At 47.6% G+C, this 24,939-nt stretch overlaps 2 protein-coding genes across 3 annotated transcripts; both read left to right on the top strand.

The window, feature by feature from the left end:
• The first annotated feature begins 7 nt into the window (after positions 1 to 7).
• UBQLN4 (ubiquilin 4) lies at positions 8 to 13,350 on the top strand. 2 transcript variants are annotated; one of them, XM_083476849.1, is made up of 11 exons: positions 8 to 553; positions 2,054 to 2,205; positions 2,963 to 3,201; positions 4,192 to 4,454; positions 4,621 to 4,779; positions 5,564 to 5,786; positions 6,998 to 7,137; positions 7,873 to 7,956; positions 9,998 to 10,113; positions 11,244 to 11,421; positions 12,059 to 13,350. In XM_083476849.1, the coding sequence occupies exons 1-11, from the start codon at positions 374 to 376 to the stop codon at positions 12,209 to 12,211; spliced, it is 1,887 nt and encodes a 628-aa protein (XP_083332975.1). In that variant the 5' UTR covers positions 8 to 373; the 3' UTR covers positions 12,212 to 13,350. The 2 variants fall into 2 exon arrangements, 1 of the variants encoding a protein (XP_083332975.1); XR_014519525.1 differs by lacking the exons at positions 11,244 to 11,421; positions 12,059 to 13,350 and adding an exon at positions 8,300 to 8,507.
• A 4,742-nt stretch (positions 13,351 to 18,092) lies between these two features.
• On the top strand, positions 18,093 to 24,939 carry LOC310694795 (arylacetamide deacetylase-like 4). Its single transcript, XM_083478374.1, has 4 exons — positions 18,093 to 18,226; positions 21,468 to 21,611; positions 23,151 to 23,214; positions 24,056 to 24,939. Exons 2-4 carry the CDS (start codon positions 21,485 to 21,487, stop codon positions 24,828 to 24,830), a joined length of 966 nt encoding a protein of 321 aa, XP_083334500.1. The 5' UTR covers positions 18,093 to 18,226; positions 21,468 to 21,484; the 3' UTR covers positions 24,831 to 24,939.

Raw genomic sequence — 24,939 nt, 5'->3', positions numbered from 1 at the left:
CCTATCTCTGTTAGCCCACGAACGTGAAGAGCGGTTTCCCTATCGCGCACTTCCGGTGACACTTGGGAGGGCCGTTTCCACCACGAAGATGGCAAATGCGGCGCCGCGTTCGATCGTCCACGAAATCTGTGAGAGAACCGCAGAACGGCGGCTGCGGCGGCGGCCTTTCCCACGGAGGCGCCGAGTTCCTACCCGTATTTTGTACGGCTCTTCAATCCTAATCCTGAGTCGAGTTTGGGGGGGGGGGGAATTGTTTCGCCGGAAGTGCTCTTCAAGTAACCGGAAATGATGGCTTCCGCGTCTCTATGGTAGCAGCAGGCAGCGGCGCCTCTCTGGCCCTACCTCCTCGGTAGCAGGTGGGCGGTCGGCCAAGATGGCGGAGCTGAGCGGCGGCGGGCCCGGCTCGGCCGGTGGCGGCGGAGGCGGCGGCGACAGCGGAGAAGGCGGGGGCGGCCCCGAGTCGGGCCCGGGAGGGCTCCTCATCCGCGTGACGGTGAAGACCCCGAAAGACAAGGAGGAGATCCTCACCGGCGAGCGCGTCTCCGTCAAGGAGGTCAGCCGCGGGCGGGGAAGCTCTCGCCGGGACCCCTCAGCCTCTGCGGGCGGAGGTCAGGGGATCTGCGGGAGGCGGCGGGGAGTGTCGTTGTCTGCCCCCCTTCCCCTTTTCGTTACTGTCCGGCGGCGGCGAGGAACAAAGGGGCGAGGCGGGCTCTGAGGCGCTGGAAGGATTGCGGGGAGGGGACCCCCCACCTCTCAGCGCGCGCGGCACGGAGTCACGTGGTGGAGCGCCCACCCACCCCTCCCGGAGCTGAAGTGAGGGGTGGGCTGTTTTGGGGGAGGGTCCGCGGTCGACCCCCGCAACAGAAAAGGCGCCGATGGGTGGGATTTGGGGAAGGAGCCGCTTGGGGCTGCCTGCATACAAGGATGCTTCGCGCGCGGAACAGCATCCTCAGCTGCACCATCTGCAGGGCAGGAGGGTCGCAGGGAAGCTTAGCGCGAGGAGTGGGTTCGGGAGGCCCCCTGGCCTCGCCGGGCAAAGGAAGCCAGAGACTCCCGTTTCCTCCCCGCTTCCTCCGCCAAGACATGCCGGGCTCAGGACAAGGCGGTCGAATGGGCTCCTGAAGAGAAGCAGGTGGGAGAGGAGCAGAGATAAAACATAAGCACCCAGGTTTTGGGTGGTGGTGAATGGGGTCGATCAGAGTGAAAGGAAATGAGGGTGGGTTGGGCAAGGCAAAGTGTTTGGGCAAGGAAGCAAGCGGACTTTTCTTTCCTGCAACATAGAGGGAGAAATAGTGATGAAGCAGATCAGGCTTGAGGATTTGTCTGAGAGGGGAGAGAATGGGTAAAGCCTGGAGAAGAGAATGTGAACAATCTGGAGTGGTTGAGGCGGGATAATGAGGGGAGAAAGAGAAGAAATGAAGATGAGAGTGCCACCTTGTGGGGAAGATAGACAACAGCTGAGTGGATCCAGGAGTTTGTTGCAGATCTCTCTGGGGTGTATGATGCATTGAAAGAGGGGGAAATTTCGAATGAGTTGAAGCCTTCTCTGGGGCTTGGAAGGGCGGTGGCAGAGAGTAATAAAAACATTCTGGTGCCCTCCGAATGTTTTGTACTGCAGACATCTGCAGGATACCTGGTTGGGCAATGCTGAATTATGTAATAACTTCGCTGAATGTTTGAAGCTCTTCACATAATCCTGATGGGAAGGGCAGTATTAGTTTCCCCATATTGCAGGGTGGGAGGGGGGCTAAGAGACCGAGTAACTAGAGGAGCTTATGTGTTCATAGCGGGAGTGAGACTTGACCTGTGGAGCTCCTGCATCACAGGAATCTGCCTGGATGTAGGTGGAGGTCAGGTTAGGATGAAAAGGGAAAGGGCGGAGAAAGCAGACAGAGTGCTGTGTGGATGAAGAAACAGTGTTTGGTAAGGTGAAGCCAGGAGGTGGGAAGATTAAATAGACCAGCAGGGGATAAGGGTTGCCACCACTTTGCCTTCTTGACCACAGCAAGAATGTCTGTGGAAAGCCTAACCTTCTAAAATGTCTTTTTTCCAGTTTAAAGAAGAGATTTCCCGCCGGTTTAAAGCCAAACAGGATCAGCTGGTTCTGATCTTTGCCGGGAAGATTCTGAAAGATGGGGATACCTTGAATCAGCACGGGATCAAAGATGGACTGACGGTGCATCTGGTGATCAAAACTCCACAGAAGTAAGAGCTTCCCTCTGAAAAGCAGGCCCATTCAGTCAGCTTTAGTTTATATTGCAGATATGCCACACCCCTCAAAAGACTGGTTCAAATCCTTCTGAATAAATAGCTCCTCTTTGCCTCTTTGTTTATATACAAACTGAAATATGCAAAACACAGATAAAAACACCATATTGAATTCATAGTAAAAGAGAACAACGTAGTGTGGCTTTAGTAGATGACAAGCAGATTTAAATAACAAACATAAATATCCAGGGGGAAACATGGAATGCTATGGTGGTGTCAGCCAGAAGTACTTTCAAAAGTAAATTACATGTTCTCCTATTTCAGGACCTATGTATCCTGCTGTCTCCCCTGTGAAGCTGCCCACTGAATAAGATCTTCATTCCTCTGGGTGCCCCTGCATTTGGTGGTTAGCTGGGTGGCTACTGGAGTGTGTGTGTAGTAGTAGTTCATAGTAGTTAAGAGCCCTTTTATTGGCCTTTGTTGTTTTATCTGTGGGTTCTTCTGTTTTTACCTTACTGATGGCTTTTTTTAAGGATGAGAAAGAAGAGTAGCCACCCCCACCTGCCATAGACCTAACTGTGTGTGGCTTGGGCTTCCCCATTGCAAAATTCAGGGTTCTAAGAGTTGCTGAGCACACACACTAAATTACTCAAATGTACATTGTAGGGAGATAGTAGCTTCCTTTTAAATTCAAGGAGAGCTATATGTTCACATAACAGTTGTGTCATCATCTGTCGCTTTCCTTTATTTGCAGGACTCAAGACCCTTCAGTGGCGCCTGCTGCTTCCCCTCCTCCTGCTGCTGCTGCTGCTACTTCTGTTGCTGCTGCTACTCCCTCGGCAGCCCCTGCTTCCCCTGCAGCCCCACCTCAGCCTTCAACATCCAGCAACACGCTCTCTGATGTAGGGAGCAGCAGCCGGAGGAGCAGCGGATTGGGAGCCACGCCAGGCCCGGCAGCAGATGGGACCCCTGGCGGAGCCACCTCCATCTTGTGTGAGCGTTGCTGAGTTTCTTCTGCTCGGGTTAGCCTTTGGCTTTCCTGTCTTCTTGGGCACCAGTGGGACATTTTGGGTCTTTGCTCCCACTCCAGCAGGCGTGAGAGCAGAGTTCCAGGGTCTGAGGATCTCAAGGCAGGCAGTTCTGCTTTATTGATTTGTTAACAAAACAAACAAGAGTGTGAACATGTCAGAAAGAAAACTGAAGAATAAAAAAATGGGGTGGCTTGTGTGCACCAGATGGATTAGTGGGTTTATAAGTGGACTCTTGAGTTTTAAAAGCTTAATAGAAATACTGAAGGGAAAACCTTCTTAATCACATGATGCGTGTGAAAATTGGCCACTTGCAGGAGCCCCAGCTTTGTCTATTCACACTTGTATCCAGGGGTCAGCAAACTTTTTCAGTAGGGGGCTGGTCCACTGTCCCTCAGTCTTTGTGGGGGGCTGGACTATATTTTCCGGGGGGAAATGAATGAATTCCTATGCCCCACAAATAACCCAGAGATGCATTTTAAATAAAAGGACACATTCTACTCATGTAAAAACACGCTGATTCCCGGATCGTCCTTGGGCTGGATTGAGAAGGCGATTGGGCTGCATCTGGCCCCCAGGCCTTAGTTTGCCTACCCATGCTCTTATCCTTGTGGGTCTTTTGAGCCTGCCCCTAAGGGTTGTTGAGCTGCTGGGTCTGATGCAGAGCAAGATCCCAGAGAGCAAGAGCTGGGCTTGTTCTATCTCATCCTGCCTTTTCAGTAAGCTCTGTGCATGAGCGTAGCCAGGATTTTTGTTGGGTTTTATTGGGGGGGGAGTGAGAACCTCAGATTTTGATTGATTTGGGGGGCAGCTGCCCCCCTGCCACCCTTGGCTACACCGATGGCTCTGTGTTGATAGTAGACGGAGCAAGAGGGAGATGGGCCTTAGGTTTTAGCCATTCAGCCCCAGGCAGACCTTTCTCATTTGTGGTTTCTTTCTCTGTGTCTTCTCTCAGCTGGCTTTGGCGGCATTGCTGGGCTCGGGCACCTGGGGATGGGCTCTGCAAACTTCATGGAGCTTCAGCAGCAGATGCAGCGGCAGCTGATGTCCAACCCAGAGATGCTCTCCCAGATCATGGAGAACCCCCTGGTCCAGAACATGATGTCCAACCCAGACTTCATGCGGCAGATGATCATGGCCAACCCCCAGATGCAGCAGCTGATGGAGCGCAACCCAGAGATTAGCCACATGCTGAACAACCCTGAGCTTATGCGCCAGGTGGGCTGTTGTTTCCCTGCTTGTGGCTTGAGGCAGTCTTTGAACTTTGTTTTAGGCAACACACCAAACCAGGGGTTGCACTAATCATAGTTCAGAGCCCAAACCATTATTGTCTGCTTTCGTCATATTTCTGCTCATGGTTTTCTGTTTGCCCGTCTCTTCTCAGACCATGGAGTTGGCACGCAACCCTGCCATGATGCAAGAGATGATGCGCAACCAGGACCGAGCCCTGAGCAATTTGGAGAGCATCCCTGGAGGGTACAATGCCCTGCGGCGGATGTACACAGATATTCAGGAGCCCATGTTCAGTGCTGCCAGGGAACAGGTAGGCTAGTTCTGACTGTATCTTCTAAGCAGAACAAAACACTCATTTAATTAAGATTTCACAAGATTCACCAAGTTTATTGGTTATTATCAGGCAAGTTGATAAATGTCTGTGACTGGTTACCTCCCCAGCCTTCATGAGCACAGCAGTACTTTGATGTTCTGTGGTTTTGATATGATTTTTGTACAAAGATCAGTGTAGGAGGTGAATGGCAAAAACTGTGTGTACTTTACAAAGATTAGTATGCAAATCAAGTCCTGAAAATTAAGTTAGTCACGTCCATAAACTTCAATGAGTCTGCTTTGAGTAGGACTAGGATAAGATAAGATACAGCCCTGTGGTTACAAGTGTGCAAGCATCCAAGTTTCAGTGGTGGTTGTTTTCATTTTCTCTCTTTGTTTCTGAGGTGACAGGGCAAAAGCTATAGTTTGTCAATTCCAAAGATCACATCAAGCTGTTGCTGGTCTGCAAACCAGAGTTTGTTTAAACCATGTTGTTTGACGGGTTTAACCATGGTCTGCCAGTTCAGACATCACACCAAATCATAGGCATGCTCCTTAAGTGTGGTTTGTGTGCTGTCTGAATAGAGTCAGAGACTCAGGGCTGCTTACAGTAAGTAACGTAGCAGATGATAAACACATATTTGGTGAAACCTGCAGTTTAAATCAAAGCTCTGTTTTGTAATCCCAGCACACCTTCATTTCATTTTCTCGCTAATCCCGTGAAGCAGAATTCATCTGAGAGTTTACAGAGTCACTCATTGAGCCAAATCTTCTCTGTCTAGTTTGGCAATAATCCCTTCTCTGCCTTGGCCGGGAGTTCCGACACCTCGAACTCGCAGCCCCTGCGGACGGAAAACCGAGAACCACTGCCCAACCCTTGGAGCCCCACGCCGGCCTCTCAAGGCCAGACGCCAAGCGGCGAAGGGAGCACCGGCTCGGTGACAAGCCAAAGCACACCCACTGTCTCCAACCCTTTGGGGATCAACGCAACCAACCTAGGATCTGGTACGTACATAGCTAGCGTGGAGTCCGAGGGGCGGTAGGTGGTCCTGGCAGCTGCGCGTTTGCACTCAGAGCTGGCCTTTCTAGATCACAGAACTGCTCTTCATTTTGAAGTGTGGTAGTTCTGTGGTTGTTTAACCTGAAGATTTTTGACTGTTCTGGAGAGATGAGAATCGGTTGACATTTCCACTCTGCCACAGTGACAGTTTAAGAACCGGGATTATTGCTCAGTTGAATGGAAAAACCCTTTTACTTTAGTGTGAGGCTCTCATGGGTGACAAGGAAAAAACATTGTCACCCCCAACCTCAAAATCTGGTTGCTGAGCCAGTGAGAGCCAGTTTGGCATAGTGGTTGGAGTGTTGGACTAGGACCTGAGAGATCAGGGTTCAAATCCCCACTTGGCTGTGTGGAGTCAGTGCTGCTCAACCTAACCTACCTCACAAGGCTGTTGTGGGGATAAAATGAGGATGAGAACCATGTACGCCACATTGAGCGCCTTGGAGACAAAGGTGGGATAAAGAAACAATAAGTAAATAAGTCTCGTTACTGTTTTCTACCAGCTAATGCAATGGCATACTGGTATTAAGTAACTGACATAGGTTAAGTCAACTCTTTAACATACTTAACCTGTTATGGATGCATTCTGGGCTTGTGGTGGTCCTTTTTTCTGGAAGGATCCAATAGGTGGCTCAACAGGGAGGGGAAAATCAGGTTTTGTTAATCACGTTCTGTGTATTTCATGCATGTGCATTAAGTGAATAAATGTACATTGATTTGGCCCATCATTCCCACAAAACAATTGTTTATCTCTGTCATGACACTTTTTGAATTAGGAAAGGCTTTGTGGGGGTTTTAGTGGTTTGTATCTGTTGGGGAAAGAGCAGGGATCTCATTATATTGTTCATTGCTACAGTAAAAAAAAATACCTTTTTGAAATTAAAGTTTTAAAAAAGACATCCATATGACTGCAGTAAAAAACCAAAAGCCAGCAGGATTCTGCCAAAGGGTTAAAATCAGAAAGGGGGTTGGCTAGGCTTCCAGTGACCTTTTAATTCAATGAGCTTAACCCAATTTTGGGACTTTGTTTTGAGATCCCTGGTTTTCTTGCTGGAGTGTGATCAGGAAGCAGCTTCAGGCATCTTGCCCCATCTAGGTTGGCAGAGCTACATGTTTGTTGGCTGTTAAATTTTCAACTCTCTCCCCTTTGTTACAGGAATGTTCAGCAGCCCTGAGATGCAAGGTCTTCTGCAGCAGATCTCAGAGAATCCCCAGCTCATGCAGAACGTGATCTCTGCCCCTTACATGCGTACAATGTTGCAGACGCTAGGCCAGTACCCTGACATTGCAGCACAAGTGAGTACAGCCCAATCTGCATTCATAGGGCCCAATACTTGAAGAGGGGGGTCTGTTAGCCAGGAAGCCTCCTTTTGGTGTGATGTTTAGCAGTGCAGCGCTCTTACCTTAGCAAAAGCGATTTCATATCTGTAACTGACAAAGCTGCAGCAGAATCTCATGACTCCTGCACTCTCACGTTTGCTTTTTACAAGTCAAGTTGCAGTGTGTGCTGTTTGCAGAATGGGCCCCTTGATGTGAATTGATTACTAGATGTGGAATTAAAAACTACCAGAAGAAGAGCCCTGCAGCTGGATCAGTCCAGTGGCCCGCATCCTGGCCCTCAAAGTGGCCAACTAGATGCCTGTGGGAAAGCAGCAAGCGGGACCTGAGTACAGGAGCCCTCTCCCCTCCTTCGGTTTCCAGCAGCTGGTATCCAGAAGCATTGCTGCCTCCACCTGTGGATCAGTAGCCTTCTATGAATTTGTCTGATCCTCCTTTCAAGCCATGTAAATTGGTGGCAATTGCTGCCTCTTGGGGGAAAGAGTTCCATACATTAACTACGTCCTGCATGGAGAAAGACTTTCTGTCATCTGTCCCGAATCTTCCAAAAAGGGAGCAAGAATGGACTGAAAAGGTCCTATATCTGTGTGCTTTTGGTGGCATCAGAATATGCTGCTATTGCCTAGCTGCATGGGACATGTGCTAGGTTTAGCAACTTCCGCCTTCCTGAGCTGCCTTTGCTCTTCTTTGCAGATGATGGTGAATGTTCCCCTCTTCGCCAGCAACCCCCCGCTTCAGGAACACCTGCGACTCCAGCTACCTGCCTTTCTACAGCAGGTGCGGCATAAAGAGTGTTGTCCTTGATTTCGGGAGTAATAGTTTACTCAGGGCTGGACTTCAAAGAAGCTTTGTGTAGAGGCTGAGGAACAAAAATCCATAATGGACTGGCCAGGCCCTTTTAGTGATCATGTCACAATAATAATTTTAAGGTCTGCAGTCTCCCTGCTGTGGGGATTTGGGGAGTCCTTGTTCAACGTATTTATTTGTGGCAGCCCTATGAAGCCGCAGAGATCTATCAGTATTGTCTACTCTGCCTGGGACTGGTTCACCATTGTTTTGGGCTGAGAAAGGTCTTTCTCATTACCTGCTGATGGATCATAATATTTTTTTCTTCTTCTAGGCACCCCTTTGGCCAGTTGGATGTTGGGGTTTGGATGGAATGCTAAACTCAGTATTACGTTCATCCGCATTGGGCTGCTGTGGTCCCCACTCCGACTCTTGACACAGCCACGCGTGTTAGATATTGGAAGCTTTTGCTTCAGTTTTCAACATGCCATACTTAAGGCTAACCACAGTTCAGTTGGGCTCAAGTATAAAAAGAAACTGTGGTTAGTTGAAAAGCAAAGCAAAACTTGTTTGAAGGCAGCCTTTCCATTCCTGACTTTTTGTCTGGTTCCCTTGCTATTATTTAGTTTACATTCTCTGTTAGAGTTTATTGCTGCTGCCATTTTATTTGTAGATTTATTGATTTGTGGTTGTTGTTTTTTTAAAAAATTGATCCTATCGTGAGCCACCTTGGGTGCCTCATATTAATAATGATAATAATAATAATCTGTTGTTAATTTGAGATACCAGAGATTGAATCTGAGACCTTTTGTATTCAAATAGTGTGCTCTACCGCTGTGTGTGGGTCTGCAATAACTGCAGTTGACAGACACAGGGAGCAGCATGCCTGGGTGGCAGTTGAACTGATACTAAAATCCAGTGTATCCAGTGACTGGGCAAAAATGAAAAAGGAGGTTGCCCAGTGCCAGTGAAAATCCCCCAAAGGTTGAATATCACCAGATGGCAAAAAATGCAATTGAGTATTTGAATAAAATGCAGGATGGAAACCATCATATTTTAATAAAATAGTCATATTTTAGGTATAGAATTGTTTAGAATAGCTATGAGACAGAATCACTAAGCTCTCATCTGAAAGCTCAGTTAACATTGAAAAACTTCTTGTTTTGAATTTTACCAAGAGCTACATTATAAGTGGACAATGGTAATCTATAGGATTAGAGGTCGACAACTGACCTTTTTCAGGCTGAGGGCTGCATTTGACCCATGGTGAAGGGGGCATAAAAACCTTTTGGCATAATCAAATCACAGCGGTAGCCGTTAGTAAAACTGTTAAAGTAATAATAACAAGACAAATTGTGTGGAGACGTGTGAAAGAAGGCCAGATTTGGGCTGTGGGTTAAGCACCCCTGCTAGAGAAACACAGTGATGGCCGTTCAGTGACAATCTAGCAGTTTCACAGTACTGGCAGTAGTATCAAACCCTTCCGGTAGCCAATACAGTACCATCAAATTTTACACAGGGGTAAAATGCATCTACTCAAACCCTTGCAACGTCCCCCACACAAGCATCCCTTGCCTCCAGGAGTCAGTGAGCTGAGTAGGCCTTGAGCTGTAAGCAAAAGCATAGAACTTTTGAGCTCTCTGCTTTGCTTACTGAGCAAGGCCTGCTCAGCACGCCGGCTCTGGGATGCAAGATAGCACAGGCCTATCAGAGAACTCATGCGACCATTTCCAGGCTTTCAGAGCTGGTGTGCCAAGAGGACCTTCTTGCCTGGTGTACAAGGCAGAGAGCTTTTTCACACCGGAAAAAACTGGTGTGCATTTCATTTGTGGAGTTTCAACCAGCTGGCCTTCAACCGTGCAAGGTTGGAATTACACTAGTTAAATGCGTTAAAGATGTGATTGAATTGTATCCCAAATCTTAAGCTTTCTTTATGACTAAAGGACGAGAGTAGAAGACATCCAAGAGAAGCAATCCACACTTTCCTTGAAACCAGTGGCTCACTTGTGATTTTTGTCGCCCCCACCCCCAGATGCAGAACCCTGATTCTCTCTCGATCCTGACCAACCCTCGTGCCATGCAGGCCCTGCTGCAGATCCAGCAGGGGCTCCAAACGCTGCAAACGGAGGCCCCGGGACTGGTTTCCAGGTAACGTCTTAGCGGACTCCGGCCTTGGGGGCACTACTGCAGGTTTCAGCTTCTGAAGAAGGGCAGCAAAGCAGCAGGAGGTTCTTGCTCCTCCCGCTTTCAACTACTAAGATCAACATAGAAGTCCTTTCTGTGGGCGTCCTGGGAGCAACACGATGCATATTGTTTGCGTGAACAATACAGTGGTGCCCCGCAAGACGAATGCCTCGCAAGACGGAAAACCCGCTAGACGAAAGGGTTTTCCGTTTTGGAGGTGCTTCGCAAAACGAATCTCCTATGGGCTTGCTTCGCAAGACGACAATGTCTTGCGAGTTCCTGCTGGTTTTTTTCCCCTTCCCCCCTTTTTCTAAGCCGCTAAGCCACTTATCAGCTGATCCGATCAGCAGATAAGACGCTAAAGGCCGCTAATAGCGCTAATCCGTCAATGGGCTTGCTTCGCAAGATGAAAAAACCGCTAGACGAAGAGAATCACAGAACAGATTCTTTTCGTCTTGCGAGGCACCACTGTATATGTGGCAAGCCTGTTCCTAGAAATTCTGTGTGTGATGTAATACGGCGGGGTAAAGACAATACTGTTTCTGGCTTTTTGTTACGTTACTTATTAAGACTTCCTATACCGCCTTTCATGTTAACATCACAAGGCTGTGTAGAAAAGGGGAAATTGCATTTAAGCTTAGCTTATGGAATGCAAAAGTAACCAGGGTTAAGTCAAAACAGCATTGTGATAACTCAATTGGTATCAGTGTCCAGCAAAGGCCTGAGAGAATCAGTCGATACTTTTCTTAAGCAGAGACTGAAATGCAACCAGTGTTGCAAACTGGAAACAACAATTCCTGCCTTTGTAGATTTCCAAGGTTTCAGTTCTTTTTTGAGTAGACTCCAGAAATTAATAGGCCCAAATTAGTCACACCAGTTAACATTAATGGGTCAACTCTTTAACACTGGCTACAACCAAGAATCTGTGGCCGACTTAACCATATCTCCCCTGTTCCAGTAGCTGCAGCACTCTCTGTGATTTTTATTGTGGCCAACCTCTGCACAAGGCTTGCTTCAGGTCCCTAAAGTCTGCCTCCTTCCCTCAGGGATTTGCTGCCTTGTGCTAAGTAGCTTCTCCCTGTCTCATCTTGCAGCCTTGGGACTTTTGGAGCCCCTCGCGTCCCTCCACCCTCTGCCGGAGGAAGCACAATCCCCGAGACCCCCATCTCCTCCGCTTCAACACCTGCTAGTGCCTCTCCAGCTGGGGACAGCAGCCCCCACCAGCAGCTCATGCAGCACATGATCCAGCTACTGGCCGGTGCAAATTCTCAAGTAGGTAGTGGTGCATTTCTGTCCTGAGTCTTCGTCCTTTCTTCCATTGACCCCTTTTGGTTGGGGTGCAGTGCAGTCTCAGGCAAACATGACTCTGATGTTTCATCGCAGAGCCCAGCACTTTCTATTCCTGTCTGGCACAGCCTCTCTCAACTCTGCTACTGGGTGTATAAAAAACAAAGTGCCATCTCAAGGGCCGTGGTCCCAAGCTGTATAGGGACTTGTATGTTAGTAGCAGCACCTTGAACTTAGCCTGGTAGCAAATGGGCAGCCAGGGCAAAGCCTACAAGTGAAGTGTTATTTGCTGGTGTTAGTTTGTCCCCACATGCAACCGAGTTGCTGAGTTTACACCAAGGGTAGCCCCTCCATAGAGCATGTTGCAGTAATCCAACTGCATGGACAACTGGTCAAGCTATCGCAATCCAGGAAAGGCCATACTGTCTTAGTTGCAGGAGAGAGTATCCCGCAGACTACAGTGATCTTCTGGGTGTGAAAGGGCTGCTGGAAGCCATGGGTGCATGAGGACAGGGGTTGCAGTTGAGGGGTTTGAGTAGGCCGCTTGGTCTGTGCCATACTAGCTGCCTTGAGCCGTGCTTGCTGTACAGTTCACCTCCTCTCTCCCCCCCCCCAATGGCAGGCGCAGAGTCCAGAGGTCCGGTTCCAGCAGCAGCTTGAGCAGCTCAATGCAATGGGCTTCATCAACCGTGAGGCAAACCTTCAGGCGCTCATTGCCACTGGAGGAGACATCAACGCTGCCATCGAGAGACTCTTGGGCTCCCAGCCTTCCTAACATCGTAGGCCCCTCCAATCTGCGACATGATATCAAAACACAGACCTCTCGAGGATTGTCATTGTCAGGCCCTCCGACAGCTGTCCATGAATTTAAAAACTGGAACAACAACTCCCCTCCCCTTCAGTTCAGTGCATCCCGTTCTATGTTTTCCTCTGAAATGCTTCAAAAACTGCCTTGTGCATGGATGATTCCAGTTCTTGAAAAACGGCCATTTTGAGACATGTTTCTCCCCTGCTTCCCTCTCCACCCACACCCTGTTCCCCCCAAAATGAGGCTCCTACTCTAACTGGTCGAAGTGTAACTTCCAGATAACCCAAATAATTGTGTTGGATTAGCTCACTTTAAAAATCATATAAAAGCTGTATTTCTTTTCTCCCCCACCCACCTGCCTTCCGACCAAAAGTGAAATATGAAGGGAATATCTGCTCACACCAACTCAAAAGACTTTTTCTCATCAATAGTGATGAGAAAGGCACACGATTTGGAAATGCCAGTAGGCAGGAAAAAAGGAGTGGTCCTTTTGCACAGTGACTCCAGCGCCTCAAACCTGGATGGACTTGAGCATCACGCTGCCTTCCTGCTTTTATCTTTAGCGGTTATGGGATGTCAAGATGTGGAGTTGGAGTGGGCGGCTGAGATTACCTGAGAGCAATTTGCCATTGGAAAGAGGTGCTGAGCTGTCCTGCTCTCATAAGGTGTGGTGGCTCTTGGGTTGGAATAATGTTTTGTTATCAGCCTCCCTCCTTTGGAATGTAAGCTGCCTCCTTGATGCATCCAAAAATATGACCTATTTTTCTCCACCCTCCTCTCCCTGGCCACAACTCCCAGTACTTGCCATTGGTCCTCCAGTCAAAGGTGCTTTGATGCAGCAGACTTTGGTGGAGTGGTCTCTGTGTTGTATGCTTTTCGAAAGAACAAGGGCAAAGAAGGGAGGTTGGGGAATCCTTCACATCTGTGGGATGCTATTGATAGTTCCCCCCCCCCTTTTATTCCCTTTCTTCCCACCCCGGTTTTAGTTCAGAGTGTTTAAAAATCTGATTGCTAAAGAGGCTCTTGAGGGCAGTGTAATCTGCAACAGAAATTAACAAGTTTTTATCCAGGAATAAAATGCACAAAGCATCTGTCTTTTCTCCCCACCCCCCTTCTCTTTGTGTATGTGTGGAGAGTTCATTTATTCTCTGTAGGCATGCAGCCTGCCATGGCATTCCCCACTTGGTTGAACAGAGCCAGTTCTCCCTTGTGCTTGGCAGGGAGATCAGTGGATGACATGTGGATAATCTCACTCTGCTTCAAGGCAAGACCTACCTATCGCTTTCCTGCCTTTGTGCCAGTCCAGCGTATTGTTTAAAAGATCAGAGTACTGTGCCACAGTGACTTCGTATGGGTTCCCTTTTTTATTTTTAATCCCTTTCCCATTAGCTAATAGTTAATGCTGTTCTAGGCTGCATCAAGAGAATTATAGTGTCCTGGTCAAGGGAAGTAATAGTCCTATCTATTCTGCTGTGGTCAGACTGCACCTGAAAAACTCTGTTCAGTTCTGGGCACTGCTATTTAAGAAGGATATTGATAAGATGGAATGTGTGCAGAGGAGGGCAATCACGATGACCAAGGGTCAAGAAGAGGAACGAGTGGGGGAGTTGGGTATGTTCAGCGAAGAGGAGACGGGGGGGGGGAGATAATGATAGCCATCCTCAGATACCGAAAGGGATATCACATGGAAGATGGAGCAGGCTTGTTTTCCTCCCGCGCTGGAGGGTAGGGCTCAGTCCAATGGATTCAAGTTACAAGAAAGGAGATTCCAACTGAACATTAGGAAGAACAGTAGAAACTGTTTGACAGTGGAACAGTCTCCCTCGGGAGATGGTGGTCTCCTTCACTGCAGGTTTTTAAGCAGAGCTTGGATGGCCATCTGACATTGATACTTTAGTCCAGAATTTAGAACCCTCGAGGTCCCTTCCAATTCTACACTTCTATGATTCTATCATATATGGCAGACCACATTTGGTGGGGTGTGTGAACAGGATTCTCTTGTGATTTGCACTACAGGCCCCATTTGCTGCATCTACTATAAGCATTTCTATAGGGGTGATACAATAGAACATGTTGAACTGTAGATCTGGAAGAGACCCTGAGGATCATCTAGTCCAACCCCCTGCAGCGCAGCAATATGCCGCTGTCCCATATGGGGATTGAACCTGCAACCGTGGCATTATCAGCACCACACACTAACCAACGAAACTACCAGGTGGCTTTTTAGTTTAGAACAAAAGGTAGCTGAGGACCGATACGGCAAGAGGTTTTATGGGGATAGAAATACTTCTTTCATCATGCTAAAACAGGTTACTCAATTTAATTGATAGGCAAGGTATTCAGGGCAGGCAAAAGGGATTTGGAGTTTAACAGACCAGATACCATATTTTTTGCTCTATAAGACGCACCAGACCACAAGACGCACCTAGTTTTTGGAGGAGGAAAACAAGAAAAAAAATATTCTGAATCTCAGAAGCCAGAACAGCAAGAGGGATCGCTGTACAGTGAAAGCAGTAATCCCACATTGTTTGACTTTTCCATCTGAGTTTCTTAGTAATTATATGTAGCAGTTTCCAATATCAATCTTTCGTAATAACATATCACAGTCATAATCATATTTCCTAACTTTTATTATCGTACATTTTCTTTCGACTTAATTAGGCCAAGGATTAAATTAGGATTAAATATATAAAGAAGAAAATTTATTATCGTACATTTTCTTCTTTATATATTTAATCCTAATTTAATTAAGTTAGGAAATATGATTATGACTGTGATATGTTATTATGAAAGATTCCTTTTCTTTACATTTCCAACATAATTTATCACTATTGTGGTAGATCTTCGCCAATTTAACGGGTTAAGTACCATCTATACATCATTTTCATTACATTCTCCTTTAACATTGTACTTGCAGTAAACTTAACCCCTTTCTTCCAAAGTCTACTCCAATCCTCCAACATTATATTATGTCCCACATCTTGTGCCCAATCAATCATAACCAATTTTACTTGCTCATCTTTTGTATGCCACTCCAGTAACAAACTATACATCTTAGACATATTTTTAACATTAGTATCTAACAACTTCGTTTCCAATTTGGTTTTTTCAGTTGCAAAACCTTTTTTCTTGTCAATCTTAAATAGTTCATTAATTTGGTAATAATAATAATAATTTATTTATACCCCGCCCATCTGGCTGGGCTTCCCCAGCCACTCTGGGCGGCTTCCAAAAGAATATAAAAATACTATAATACATCAAACATTAAAAGCTTCCCGAAACAGGGCTGCCTTCAGATGTCTTCTAAAAGCCTGGTAGTTGTTGTTCTCTTTGACATCTGGTGGGAGGGCGTTCCACAGGACGGGCGCCACTACCGAGAAGGCCCTCTGCCTGGTTCCCTGTAACTTGGCTTCCCGCAGTGAGGGAACCGCCAGAAGGCCCTCGGTGCTGGACCTCAGTGTCCGGGTAGAACGATGGGGGTGGAGACGCTCCTTCAGATATACTGGACCAAGGCCATTTAGGGCTTTAAAGGTCAGCACCAACACTTTGAATTGTGCTCGGAAACGTACTGGGAGCCAATGTAGGTTTTTCAAGACCGGTGTTATGTGGTCTCTGCGGCCGCTCCCAGTCACCAGTCTAGCTGCCGCGTTCTGGATAAGTTGTAGTTTCCGGGTCACCTTCAAAGGTAGCCCCACGTAGAGCGCATTGCAGTAATCCAAGCGGGAGATAACCAGAGCATGCACCACTCTGGCAAGACAGTCTGCAGGCAGATAGGGTCTCAGCCTGCGTACCAGATGGAGCTGGTAAACAGCTGCCCTGGATACCAATTTGACCTGTGCCTCCATGGACAGCTGTGAGTCCAAAATGACTCCCAGGCTGCGCACCTGGTCCTTCAGGGGCACAGTTACCCCATTCAGGACCAGGGAATCCTGCACACCTGCCCGCCTCCTGTCCCCCAAAAACAGTACTTCTGTCTTGTCAGGATTCAACCTCAATCTGTTAGCCGCCATCCAACACAGGACCTTCACTGGTTCTGATTTGAAAGAGAGGTAGAGCTGGGTATCATCCGCATACTGATGAACACCCAGCCCAAATCCCCTGATGATCTCTCCCAGCGGCTTCATGTAGATGTTGAAAAGCATGGGGGAGAGAACAGAACCCTGAGGCACCCCACAAGTGAGGGCCCAGGGGTCTGAACACTCATCCCCCACCACCACTTTCTGAACACGGCCCAGGAGGAAGGAGCGGAACCACTGTATAACAGTGCCCCCAGCTCCCAGCCCCTCAAGACGGTCCAGAAGGATGTTATGGTCGATGGTATCAAACGCCGCTGAGAGATCCAGCAGAACTAGGAAACAGCTCTCACCTTTGTCCCTAGCCCACCGGAGATCATCAACCAGTGTGACCAAGGCAGTTTCAGTCCCGTGATGAGGCCTGAATCCCGACTGGAAGGGATCCAAATGGTCCGCTTCTTCCAGGCGTGCCTGGAGTTGTTCAGCAACCACTCGCTCAATCACCTTGCCCAAGAATGGAAGATTTGAGACTGGGCGATAGTTGGCTATCGTGGCCGCATCTAAAGATGGTTTTTTCAGAAGCGGTTTAATAACCACCTCTTTCAGCGAGTCTGGGAAGGCTCCCTCATGGAGGGAAGCAGTCACCACCCCACGAAGCCCATCGCCCAGCCCTTCCCGGCTAGCTTTTATAAGCCAGGATGGGCAAGGATCAAGGAGACAAGTGGTTGGTTTCACTCGTCCAAGCAGCCTGTCCACATCCTCGGGGGTAACAGATTGGAATTGATCCCACACAACGTGACTAGACAGGACTCTAGCACTCTCCCGCCCCGGCCCTGCTCCCACGGTGGAGTCTACCTCTTCTCGAATCTGAGCGACTTTATCTGCAAAAAACTTTGCAAAGTCATTGCAGGAGATCATGTTGCCCCTACTGGGCCCTGATGAAGCAGGTGGTTCCGCTAAATTGCGAACCACCTGAAAGAGTCTCCTGCTGCTGTTTTCCGCAGATGCAATAGAGGCGGTGAAGAAAGTCTTCTTCGCCGTTGCTAGCGCCACTTGGTAGGCTCGACATTGAGCTCTAACCCCTGTCCGGTCAGATTCAGAATGGGTTATCCGCCACCGGCGCTCTAGCTGTCTCAACGATTGTTTCATTGCCCTCAGATCCGTGGAAAACCACGGGGCTATCCGGGCTCCATGCAATCGGAGAGGGCGCTTTGGAGCCAAACAGTCAATAGCCCTGGTTAACTCCACATTCCAGCGGGCCACCAGGGAATCAGCTGAAAGGCCATCAACATGGGATAAAGCATCCCCTACCGCTCTCTGGAAACCATTTGGATCCATTAAGTGGCGGGGGCGGACCATCCGAATCGGTCCCACCTCCCTGCAGAGGGGAAGGGTCACGGAGAAGTCCAGTTGCACCAGGAAGTGATCTGACCATGGCACTTCTTTTGTTTCGCTTTTACTTAGTGTCAGAACACCAACATCCATGGAGGTAAACACCAGGTCCAAGGCATGTTCGCGGCTATGGGTTGGGCCAAACTTATTTCAACTGTCAGCCAACCTGTTTTCGGGCATTCTAATCAGGAGTCATTCTAAAGATAAGCTGTTAAGCCAGTCTATGGTTAGCCTGCACCTTATTACCACATCCTGAACCATTTGTTTTCTTCTCAGCTGAGAGATTAAGTGCGTTGGCCGACTATGTTCTCTTTTAGGTGACATCGACTGTTCTTGTATAAAAGCCACCAGCATTGGCTAAGGCGAAGTCCTTGTCTCTGTGTCTCTGAGTTGAAGGGAAATGGCATTTGGTGGAACTCTGTGGATGCTGATATTATATATGACCATCTTCATTCATTTCTTGCTGTTAGTGTGGGGAGTTTCTTATACTCTTGCCAGGACCCACGTGCCTCGAGGACTGAGCCGTCCTACACCATTGATACTTTTAAATCTCTTGGTGGGATATGGATTTGTACTGGTAAGTTTATTTTACATATATTACAGGGATGAAGTGACACCTCTATAAAAAGGGCTGCAACATTTGAAATAGTTTAGTTTAGAGCAGGGGTCTGCAACTCGTGGCTCCGGAGCCGCATGTGGCTCTTTTACATCTTGGCTGCGGCTCCGGGGCGGATACTAGCAAGGGAAGGAGGCACATTGTGCGCCCCGACACTCCTCACTGTGGCGGGCGCTGTACTGGCTGTGACGTCGGCTGGGGGCGGTGCGTGCGTTAGTCACGCACCGTCCCGACGTCACCTTCCCGCCCGCTGTCAGATTGTGGCTCCGGAGATATATTTGTTTTAAATGTCGCAATGGTTTCGCGGCTCCCAGTTGTTGTTTTTTCTTCGGAAACGGGTCCAAGTGGCTCTTTTTGTCTTAAAGGTTGCAGACCCCTGGTTTAGAGAAAAGGCAAGTAAGAGGTGACGTGATAGAAATGCTTAAGATTATGGAGAAAATAGAGAGAGAAAGGTTTTCCTCTGTCTCTCATGACACTAGAACTTGTAGACAACCCAATGAAGCTGAATGCTGGAAGATTCAGGACAGATAGAAGAAAGGACTTCTTCACACATAATATGTTCAATCCATGGAAGTCACTCTCACAAGAGGCAGTGATGGCTGCCAAGTTGAATAGCTTCCAACGAGAAATAGAGAAATTCCTGGAGGCAATAGCTATGGATGCTTATTAACCAGCTCTGGCTCTAGAGATGGAGGCAGCAATGCTTCTGAACACCAGTTGCTGGAAAACACCGGAGGGGAGAGGGCTCCTGTGCTTGGGTCCGGGTTTGTGGGTTTCCCATTGGGGCAGCTGGTTGACAACTGGGAGATGCTGGACTAGATGGGCCATTGTCCTAATCCAGCAGGCTCTGCTTTGATGCGTTCCCAAAGTAAAGGAAGGATTGAACTCTGATTATGAAAATACACACAGAGGCTTGAACCAGCAAGACTGGTTGCGTATAAATACACACAGAGGCTTGAACCAGCAAGACTGGTTGTGGTTGTGAGTCCTAGCAAGTAGTATTCAGTGGCATACAACCCACAATAGTGCAAACATACCTATAGCCTCCTCCATGAATTGGCCTAATCTATGATTAGATGGGCTCAAGACCTTGGCCATAATACAGAGATGTCCCAGTGGGGAAACTTTTGGAGGCTTGAGGCATTCACAAACTAAAGGAAGGATTGAACTCTGATTAATAAGAATACACACAGAGGCTTGAACCAGCAAGACTGGTTGCGTATAAATACACACAGAGGCTTGAACCAGCAAGACTGGTTGTGGTTGTGAGTCCTAGCAAGTAGTATTCAGTGGCATACAACCCACAATAGTGCAAACATACCTATAGCCTCCTCCATGAATTGGCCTAATCTATGATTAGATGGGCTCAAGATCTTGGCCATAATACAGAGATGTCCCAGTGGGGAAACTTTTGGAGGGTTGGGGCATTCACAAACTAAAGGAAGGATTGAACTCTGATTAATAAGAATACACACAGAGGCTTGAACCAGCAAGACTCTGGGAAGGGTGCGTATAATAATCTCTGTCTCTCTGTGTCTCCAGCCCCCTTGGCCCCAGGTCGTTTTATTCACAAAAGAACTTTTGTCACCGTGTTTGTAAGAACCAATCAGATTTCCTCTGAGCATTTCAACAAACCCCATGTGGGGACAAAGTTAACCTACAAAAACTAATTACCGTAAGCATGCATATTTCTGGGGTAAACAAAACAGAACTACAAAGGAGTGCATCCAGCAACCCCGGAAGTCACAAACAAGCAATATATATGATAAGAAGGAGGCCAGGAGGACAGGGATCATTATCACCTTCATGTGAGATCTGTTTCCTGGCCCTAAGATTAACATCCTAAGATTAACATATCAGAAAAGCTACATCAAAAGAACCTGCCCACTATCTTTCACAGCCCAGGATGCATGCCTGGCATAGCTGTCAACTTTCAGATTTGAAAATAAGGGATCAGCAGCCGGAATAAGGGATCACAGGTCCCAAAGTAAAGAGCTCAGCTAATTTGTAGGTGGGCTTTTGCCCTTGCAAACAATCGCTGCACCCTCTTTTCATGTTTCAGTCATTTTGCTTCGGTCTCTTGTAATGTGCTGCCACCCAGTGGCCTTCCTGGCAAATCGCATCAGGTAATTCAGAGGTGGATCCCAACATAACGTTTCCTTGCTTCTCATTCTGTCCCGCTGACGGTTGCTTGGTAAGTGCTGCAGTTACTTTCCATAAGCCAGACCTTTCTCCTTTCCCCAGACCAGCTCTGTCAGGGCTATTGCTCACTTCCAAGCCTCAATATTACACACCGTCACCTCTCTGCTGGGAAGCGCTGAGCAAAGGTGAGTCCCCAGGCTACACGGCCGATTTAATCGGAACAAGGCATGCAAACTCCACCCCCCCGTCGTTCTTAGACTCCTTATTGGGTGAGCAACACAGCCAAGCAACACAGTTGGAGCCTCCCTCCTCCCTGGCCAGCAGGGAGGGAGGGAGAGAAGCTGCTTCCTTTGAAACCTGGGAAATTTAAGGGACATCATCAATCCAGGACAGCAGCGGGAAACGGCTCTGGGATAAGGGAGTTTCCCGCCAAATAAGGGACGGTTGACAGCTGTGACGCCTGGCAAAGCAACTGGCAGCTGGGCTGTGTATGCAAGCAGAGAGAAATGGACAGTAGAGGAAATGGCCAGAGATGCAGAGGGTTGTGGGATTTGATCAGAAATTACTGTCATTGAATTAAACCCAATCAACACCATGCTTTCACAGCTGACACAATGGCTTGATGCATATTTTATGATTCCTCATAGTAATCCCATCTGATCCCCACACTCTGGCTATTTGTACTCCTACACTGCTTAGGTTCTTATGCACTCCAGTGGATTTATCCTGAGTAGTACTAGCACTGAATACCCCCAATTTGTGTTGCATCTTAAGGTTTGAAATAACAGGAAGCGTACTAGGAAAGGGGAGTGGGCAGGGGCTTCACTTCTGGGCTGCTCAAAGAGAATAAGTTTCCATCCCAAGAGGAAGGAAAGGATAAACAGCGCAGTCATCTCCCATGCACGGTTTCTGTTCCATAGGCAATACATATATGCAATACATATATCTAATGATGATTTAAAATGCTAAATGTTTTGGTTTAATCAGGGAGGAATTCTGGAAAAACTGGGCATCTGCCATAGATATTCCATACTCAAGGCCATAAACCTACTCATTCCAGAAGTGAAGGACCCAAAAATGATCACAAGGGACCTGGTTTTTGATGGGGTGCCTGTGAGGCTGTACTGGCCCAAGACATCACCTGCTGGGAACAGGAAAGGAATCATCTTTCTTCATGGAGGGGTTGCACTATTTGCAAGCATCCGTAAGTTCTTTGAAATGTTTTTGAAATGCTTCACTTTGTTGTTTGTGGAGAATTTGGGGTGATACTTTAATGTAAAGGTCATGAAATGTTTGCTATGGAGGGGTGGGGGTGGTTTGTGCTGCCTCTGGATTTTTATCTTTATTAATACTGCTACAAAAGTTGGGTACCATCTCCACTCTCTGCCAAACCAGTAGGATGGGATGATGAGAATTGTAGTTTAAGAACAGTTGGAGACCCAAGCTTGGGAAACACTGCTCTAAAGACACTCTTTTCCTGAAAACTCAACCCCCCCCCCCATTGCCATGAGTCTGACAACCTCTTTCTGCTCAGGCCCAAGAATTCCTCGCATATGTGCCAACAACCCCTTTTGTCAAGTTAAGGCCTCTATCCAAGTGAGGCACTGACTTGGAAAGTGTTTTTTCCGCTGGCCTCCAATCTTCCCTTCAATACTCCAAATCAGGCATAGGCAAACTCCGGCCCTCCAGATGTTTGGGACTACAATTCCCATATCCCTAGCTAACAGGACCAGTGATCAGGGAGGATGGGAATTGTAGTCCTAAACATCTGGAGGGCCGGAGTTTGCCTATGCCTGCTCCAAATAATAATCAAAACCCTACCACTTATTAATTTCTAAGGTTTAGGGTGGTCTCCCCCCAAATCTATAACAATACAAAGAATAACAACAGACAATGTCAATAACCTGTGGCTACACACAGTTTAAAAGGCCGTCTATTGGTTAATTAGCCAAAGGCCCCTGACAATATGAAACAAAGGCGCCAGGTGGGTCTCCTGGGGGAGAGCATTCCACAAACGGGGAGCCACAACAGTTCTGGGCTTGGGCCCAGAAACAAATTGGCAGCCAATGCAGTCACACCAGGATTGGCATTATATACCCAAACCACGGTGGGCAACCTGGCTGCTGAATTCTGCACCAGCTGAAGTTTCTGAACTGTAGGCAGTTTAATATGGCAGGATGGGATTGTGTGGTAAGAAAACAGGGCTGAGCCTTCGTGTTCCAGAGATGTCTGGTTCTGTATTAATTCCTAATGTGAAGGTCAATGAAAAATGCCAAGGAAGGTATTTGTGCTTCGTACTTCAATGGACTTCTATGAAAGGTCTTCCAGAGATGCTCAGAATTAATTTGAAAGAAGCCCAAAAATGTGGTCTGAGGATTGTTTGGTCCTGTTCTGACTTATTCACGTATTTACACGTTCATTCTGCATGGAGGGAGTCCATGGTCATCTCAAGCAGGGCTTGTTCCCACAGCTGTGCAGCACTGGAGTCAAAGGCATCTTTCCCAGCCAGCCTTTCGCTAGCCAGTCCAAAATGGATCCCAGTCTTTGTTCTTCCTAGCACACCTTGCTTTAAAAGTATGGATTTTTTGGTTCTCTTCTGAGTTTTACCCATTGAAACTGTTGATCAGGAGGGAACAAAATGTACATAATGGTTTTCAACTAGTGATGCCCCATTTATAAAGGGTTCAGTTCAACTTAGTTGTTGCCAAAGGAGACTCGTTAAAGGTTATGTGCCCTTTTCCAGGAACTTCTGCAAGGATCTGCCATTCGCTTGCCCACGGAACCGACTCAGTGGTTATGTGTGTTGAGTAAGTGTCTCCACGCTTCAGTTTCTAACCCTTCCACATGAGCCCAGAAAACGGCTGATTTTGCCAACATCGTGAATTTGCCAACCTTTAGAATGGGTGCTCACCTTTGCAGTTGCTGGAAGCTGTGGGCGGGAAGAGTACCACAGGACTCATGTTCTGATTGTGAGTTTCTCCAATGATTGACCACAGGCCACTGAGAACAGGATGTGAACTAGCATTATATTATCATGGAAAACCTCAGGCACTGGGGCTCAATGCTCCACTCCAGGCCTCTTCAGTTCTCCCTGAAGAGCCAGTGTGGTGTAGTGGTTAAGAGCGCTGGACTCGTAATCTGGTGAACCGGGTTCGATTCCCTGCTCATCCACATGCAGCTGCTGGGTGACCTTGGGCCAGTCACACTTCTCTGAAGTCTCTCAGCCCCACTCACCTCACAGAGTGTTTGTTGTGGAGGAGGAAGGGAAAGGAGAATGTTAGCCGCTTTGAGACTCCTTAGGGTAGTGATAAAGCAGGATATCAAATCCAAACTCTTCTTCTTCTTCCCTCTGAAATCACCGCAGACCCCCACCTCTGCACCATTGCCCCTCTTTTGCATCCTCCTTGAGTGGCATCTGCCTGACTGGAATTTGACTTGCTTGCATGAAGAAAGGGGTGCCAACCTGAGTAAATATTGCCCCCCCCCGGTAAGTCCCATATTGCATAAATGATCACATGACGTGGAGCACATAACCATTTGAATGGAAATGCCAGTATACTTAGGGGGACCAGTCTCCTTGGGGGTGCTGAAGGTACCTCAGCCCCAAGTATGATGTCCAATGTTGATGATATCTTGTTTTTTCTTTAGATTTCGTTTAGCTCCTAAGCATCCGTATCCAGTCCCTGTACAGGACTGTTTAACTGCTGTAATACACTTTCTGAAGAATGCAAAGGAATACGGAGTGGACCCCAGCCGCATTGCCATTGCTGGGGAGAGTAGTGGAGGCACTTTTGCTGCAGCCATTTGCCAAGAACTGGTGACCAGAGAGGACCTCCCAAGAGTGCGAGCTCAGGTCCTCATTTACCCATTCCTCCAAGGAATGGACTTCAATTTGCCCTCCTATCTGCAAAACCAATCAGTTCCTCCCTTGTTCAGGAAACGAGGGGTTAAATTGGGTATGACATATCTCACTGGGAAGACAATGAATGTAGATGGAGTTCTGAAAGGCGCCCATGTCCCTCCTGATTTGAGAGAGAAATACAAAAAATGGATCAATGCTGATAACATTCCAGAAGAATTTAAAGCTAGGGGCTATGTTCCTGTAGAACCTGCTCCATTTTCAGAGGAACTTTATGAACAAGTTAAAAGAGCTGGTGAGACAATGTTTGCCCCCCTTTTAGTGGAGGATGACATAATCCGCCAGCTCCCAGAGGCTTTCATTCTAACCTGTGAATATGATTTTCTCCGGGATGATGGGCTGTTGTACAAGAAGCGGCTAGAGGACCACGGTGTGCCAGTGACATGGTATCATGTTCAAGATGGATTCCACGGAATAATGACCATGGCTGGTTTGCAGGCAATTGAATTTCCGAGCACACAGAAATGTTTGCAGAATGTAATACAGTTCTTAAAAGGTTTATAGAAATGAATGACATTCTTTGTCTTCCTATGGCAGTCTTCCCCTTCTGTGGAGGGAAATATCGTTCCTCATTGTGCCAATCCTGAAGTAAAAAGAAAAACTCTGATCAAAA

Source organism: Podarcis liolepis (assembly GCF_965112155.1).
Source record: "Podarcis liolepis genome assembly, chromosome: 15".
Classification (NCBI taxonomy): domain Eukaryota; kingdom Metazoa; phylum Chordata; class Lepidosauria; order Squamata; family Lacertidae; genus Podarcis; species Podarcis liolepis.
The sequence above is the reverse complement of the archived record's forward strand: the minus strand, read 5'-3'. Positions and strand labels throughout refer to the sequence as shown.

What these genes read in the sequence shown, in the direction of transcription:
- LOC310694795 (XM_083478374.1), top strand. Translation starts at nt 21,485, where the DNA reads ATGATCACAAGGGACCTGGTTTTTGATGGGGTGCCTGTGAGGCTGTAC. An exon ending in TGCACTATTTGCAAGCATCC is followed by an intron (nt 21,612 to 23,150) that starts GTAAGTTCTTTG and finishes GCCCTTTTCCAG; the next exon opens with GAACTTCTGCAAGGATCTGC. An exon ending in TCAGTGGTTATGTGTGTTGA is followed by an intron (nt 23,215 to 24,055) that starts GTAAGTGTCTCC and finishes TTTTTTCTTTAG; the next exon opens with ATTTCGTTTAGCTCCTAAGC.
- UBQLN4 (XM_083476849.1), top strand. Translation starts at nt 374, where the DNA reads ATGGCGGAGCTGAGCGGCGGCGGGCCCGGCTCGGCCGGTGGCGGCGGA. An exon ending in CGGAGCCACCTCCATCTTGT is followed by an intron (nt 3,202 to 4,191) that starts GTGAGCGTTGCT and finishes GTCTTCTCTCAG; the next exon opens with CTGGCTTTGGCGGCATTGCT. An exon ending in CGCAACCAACCTAGGATCTG is followed by an intron (nt 5,787 to 6,997) that starts GTACGTACATAG and finishes CCTTTGTTACAG; the next exon opens with GAATGTTCAGCAGCCCTGAG.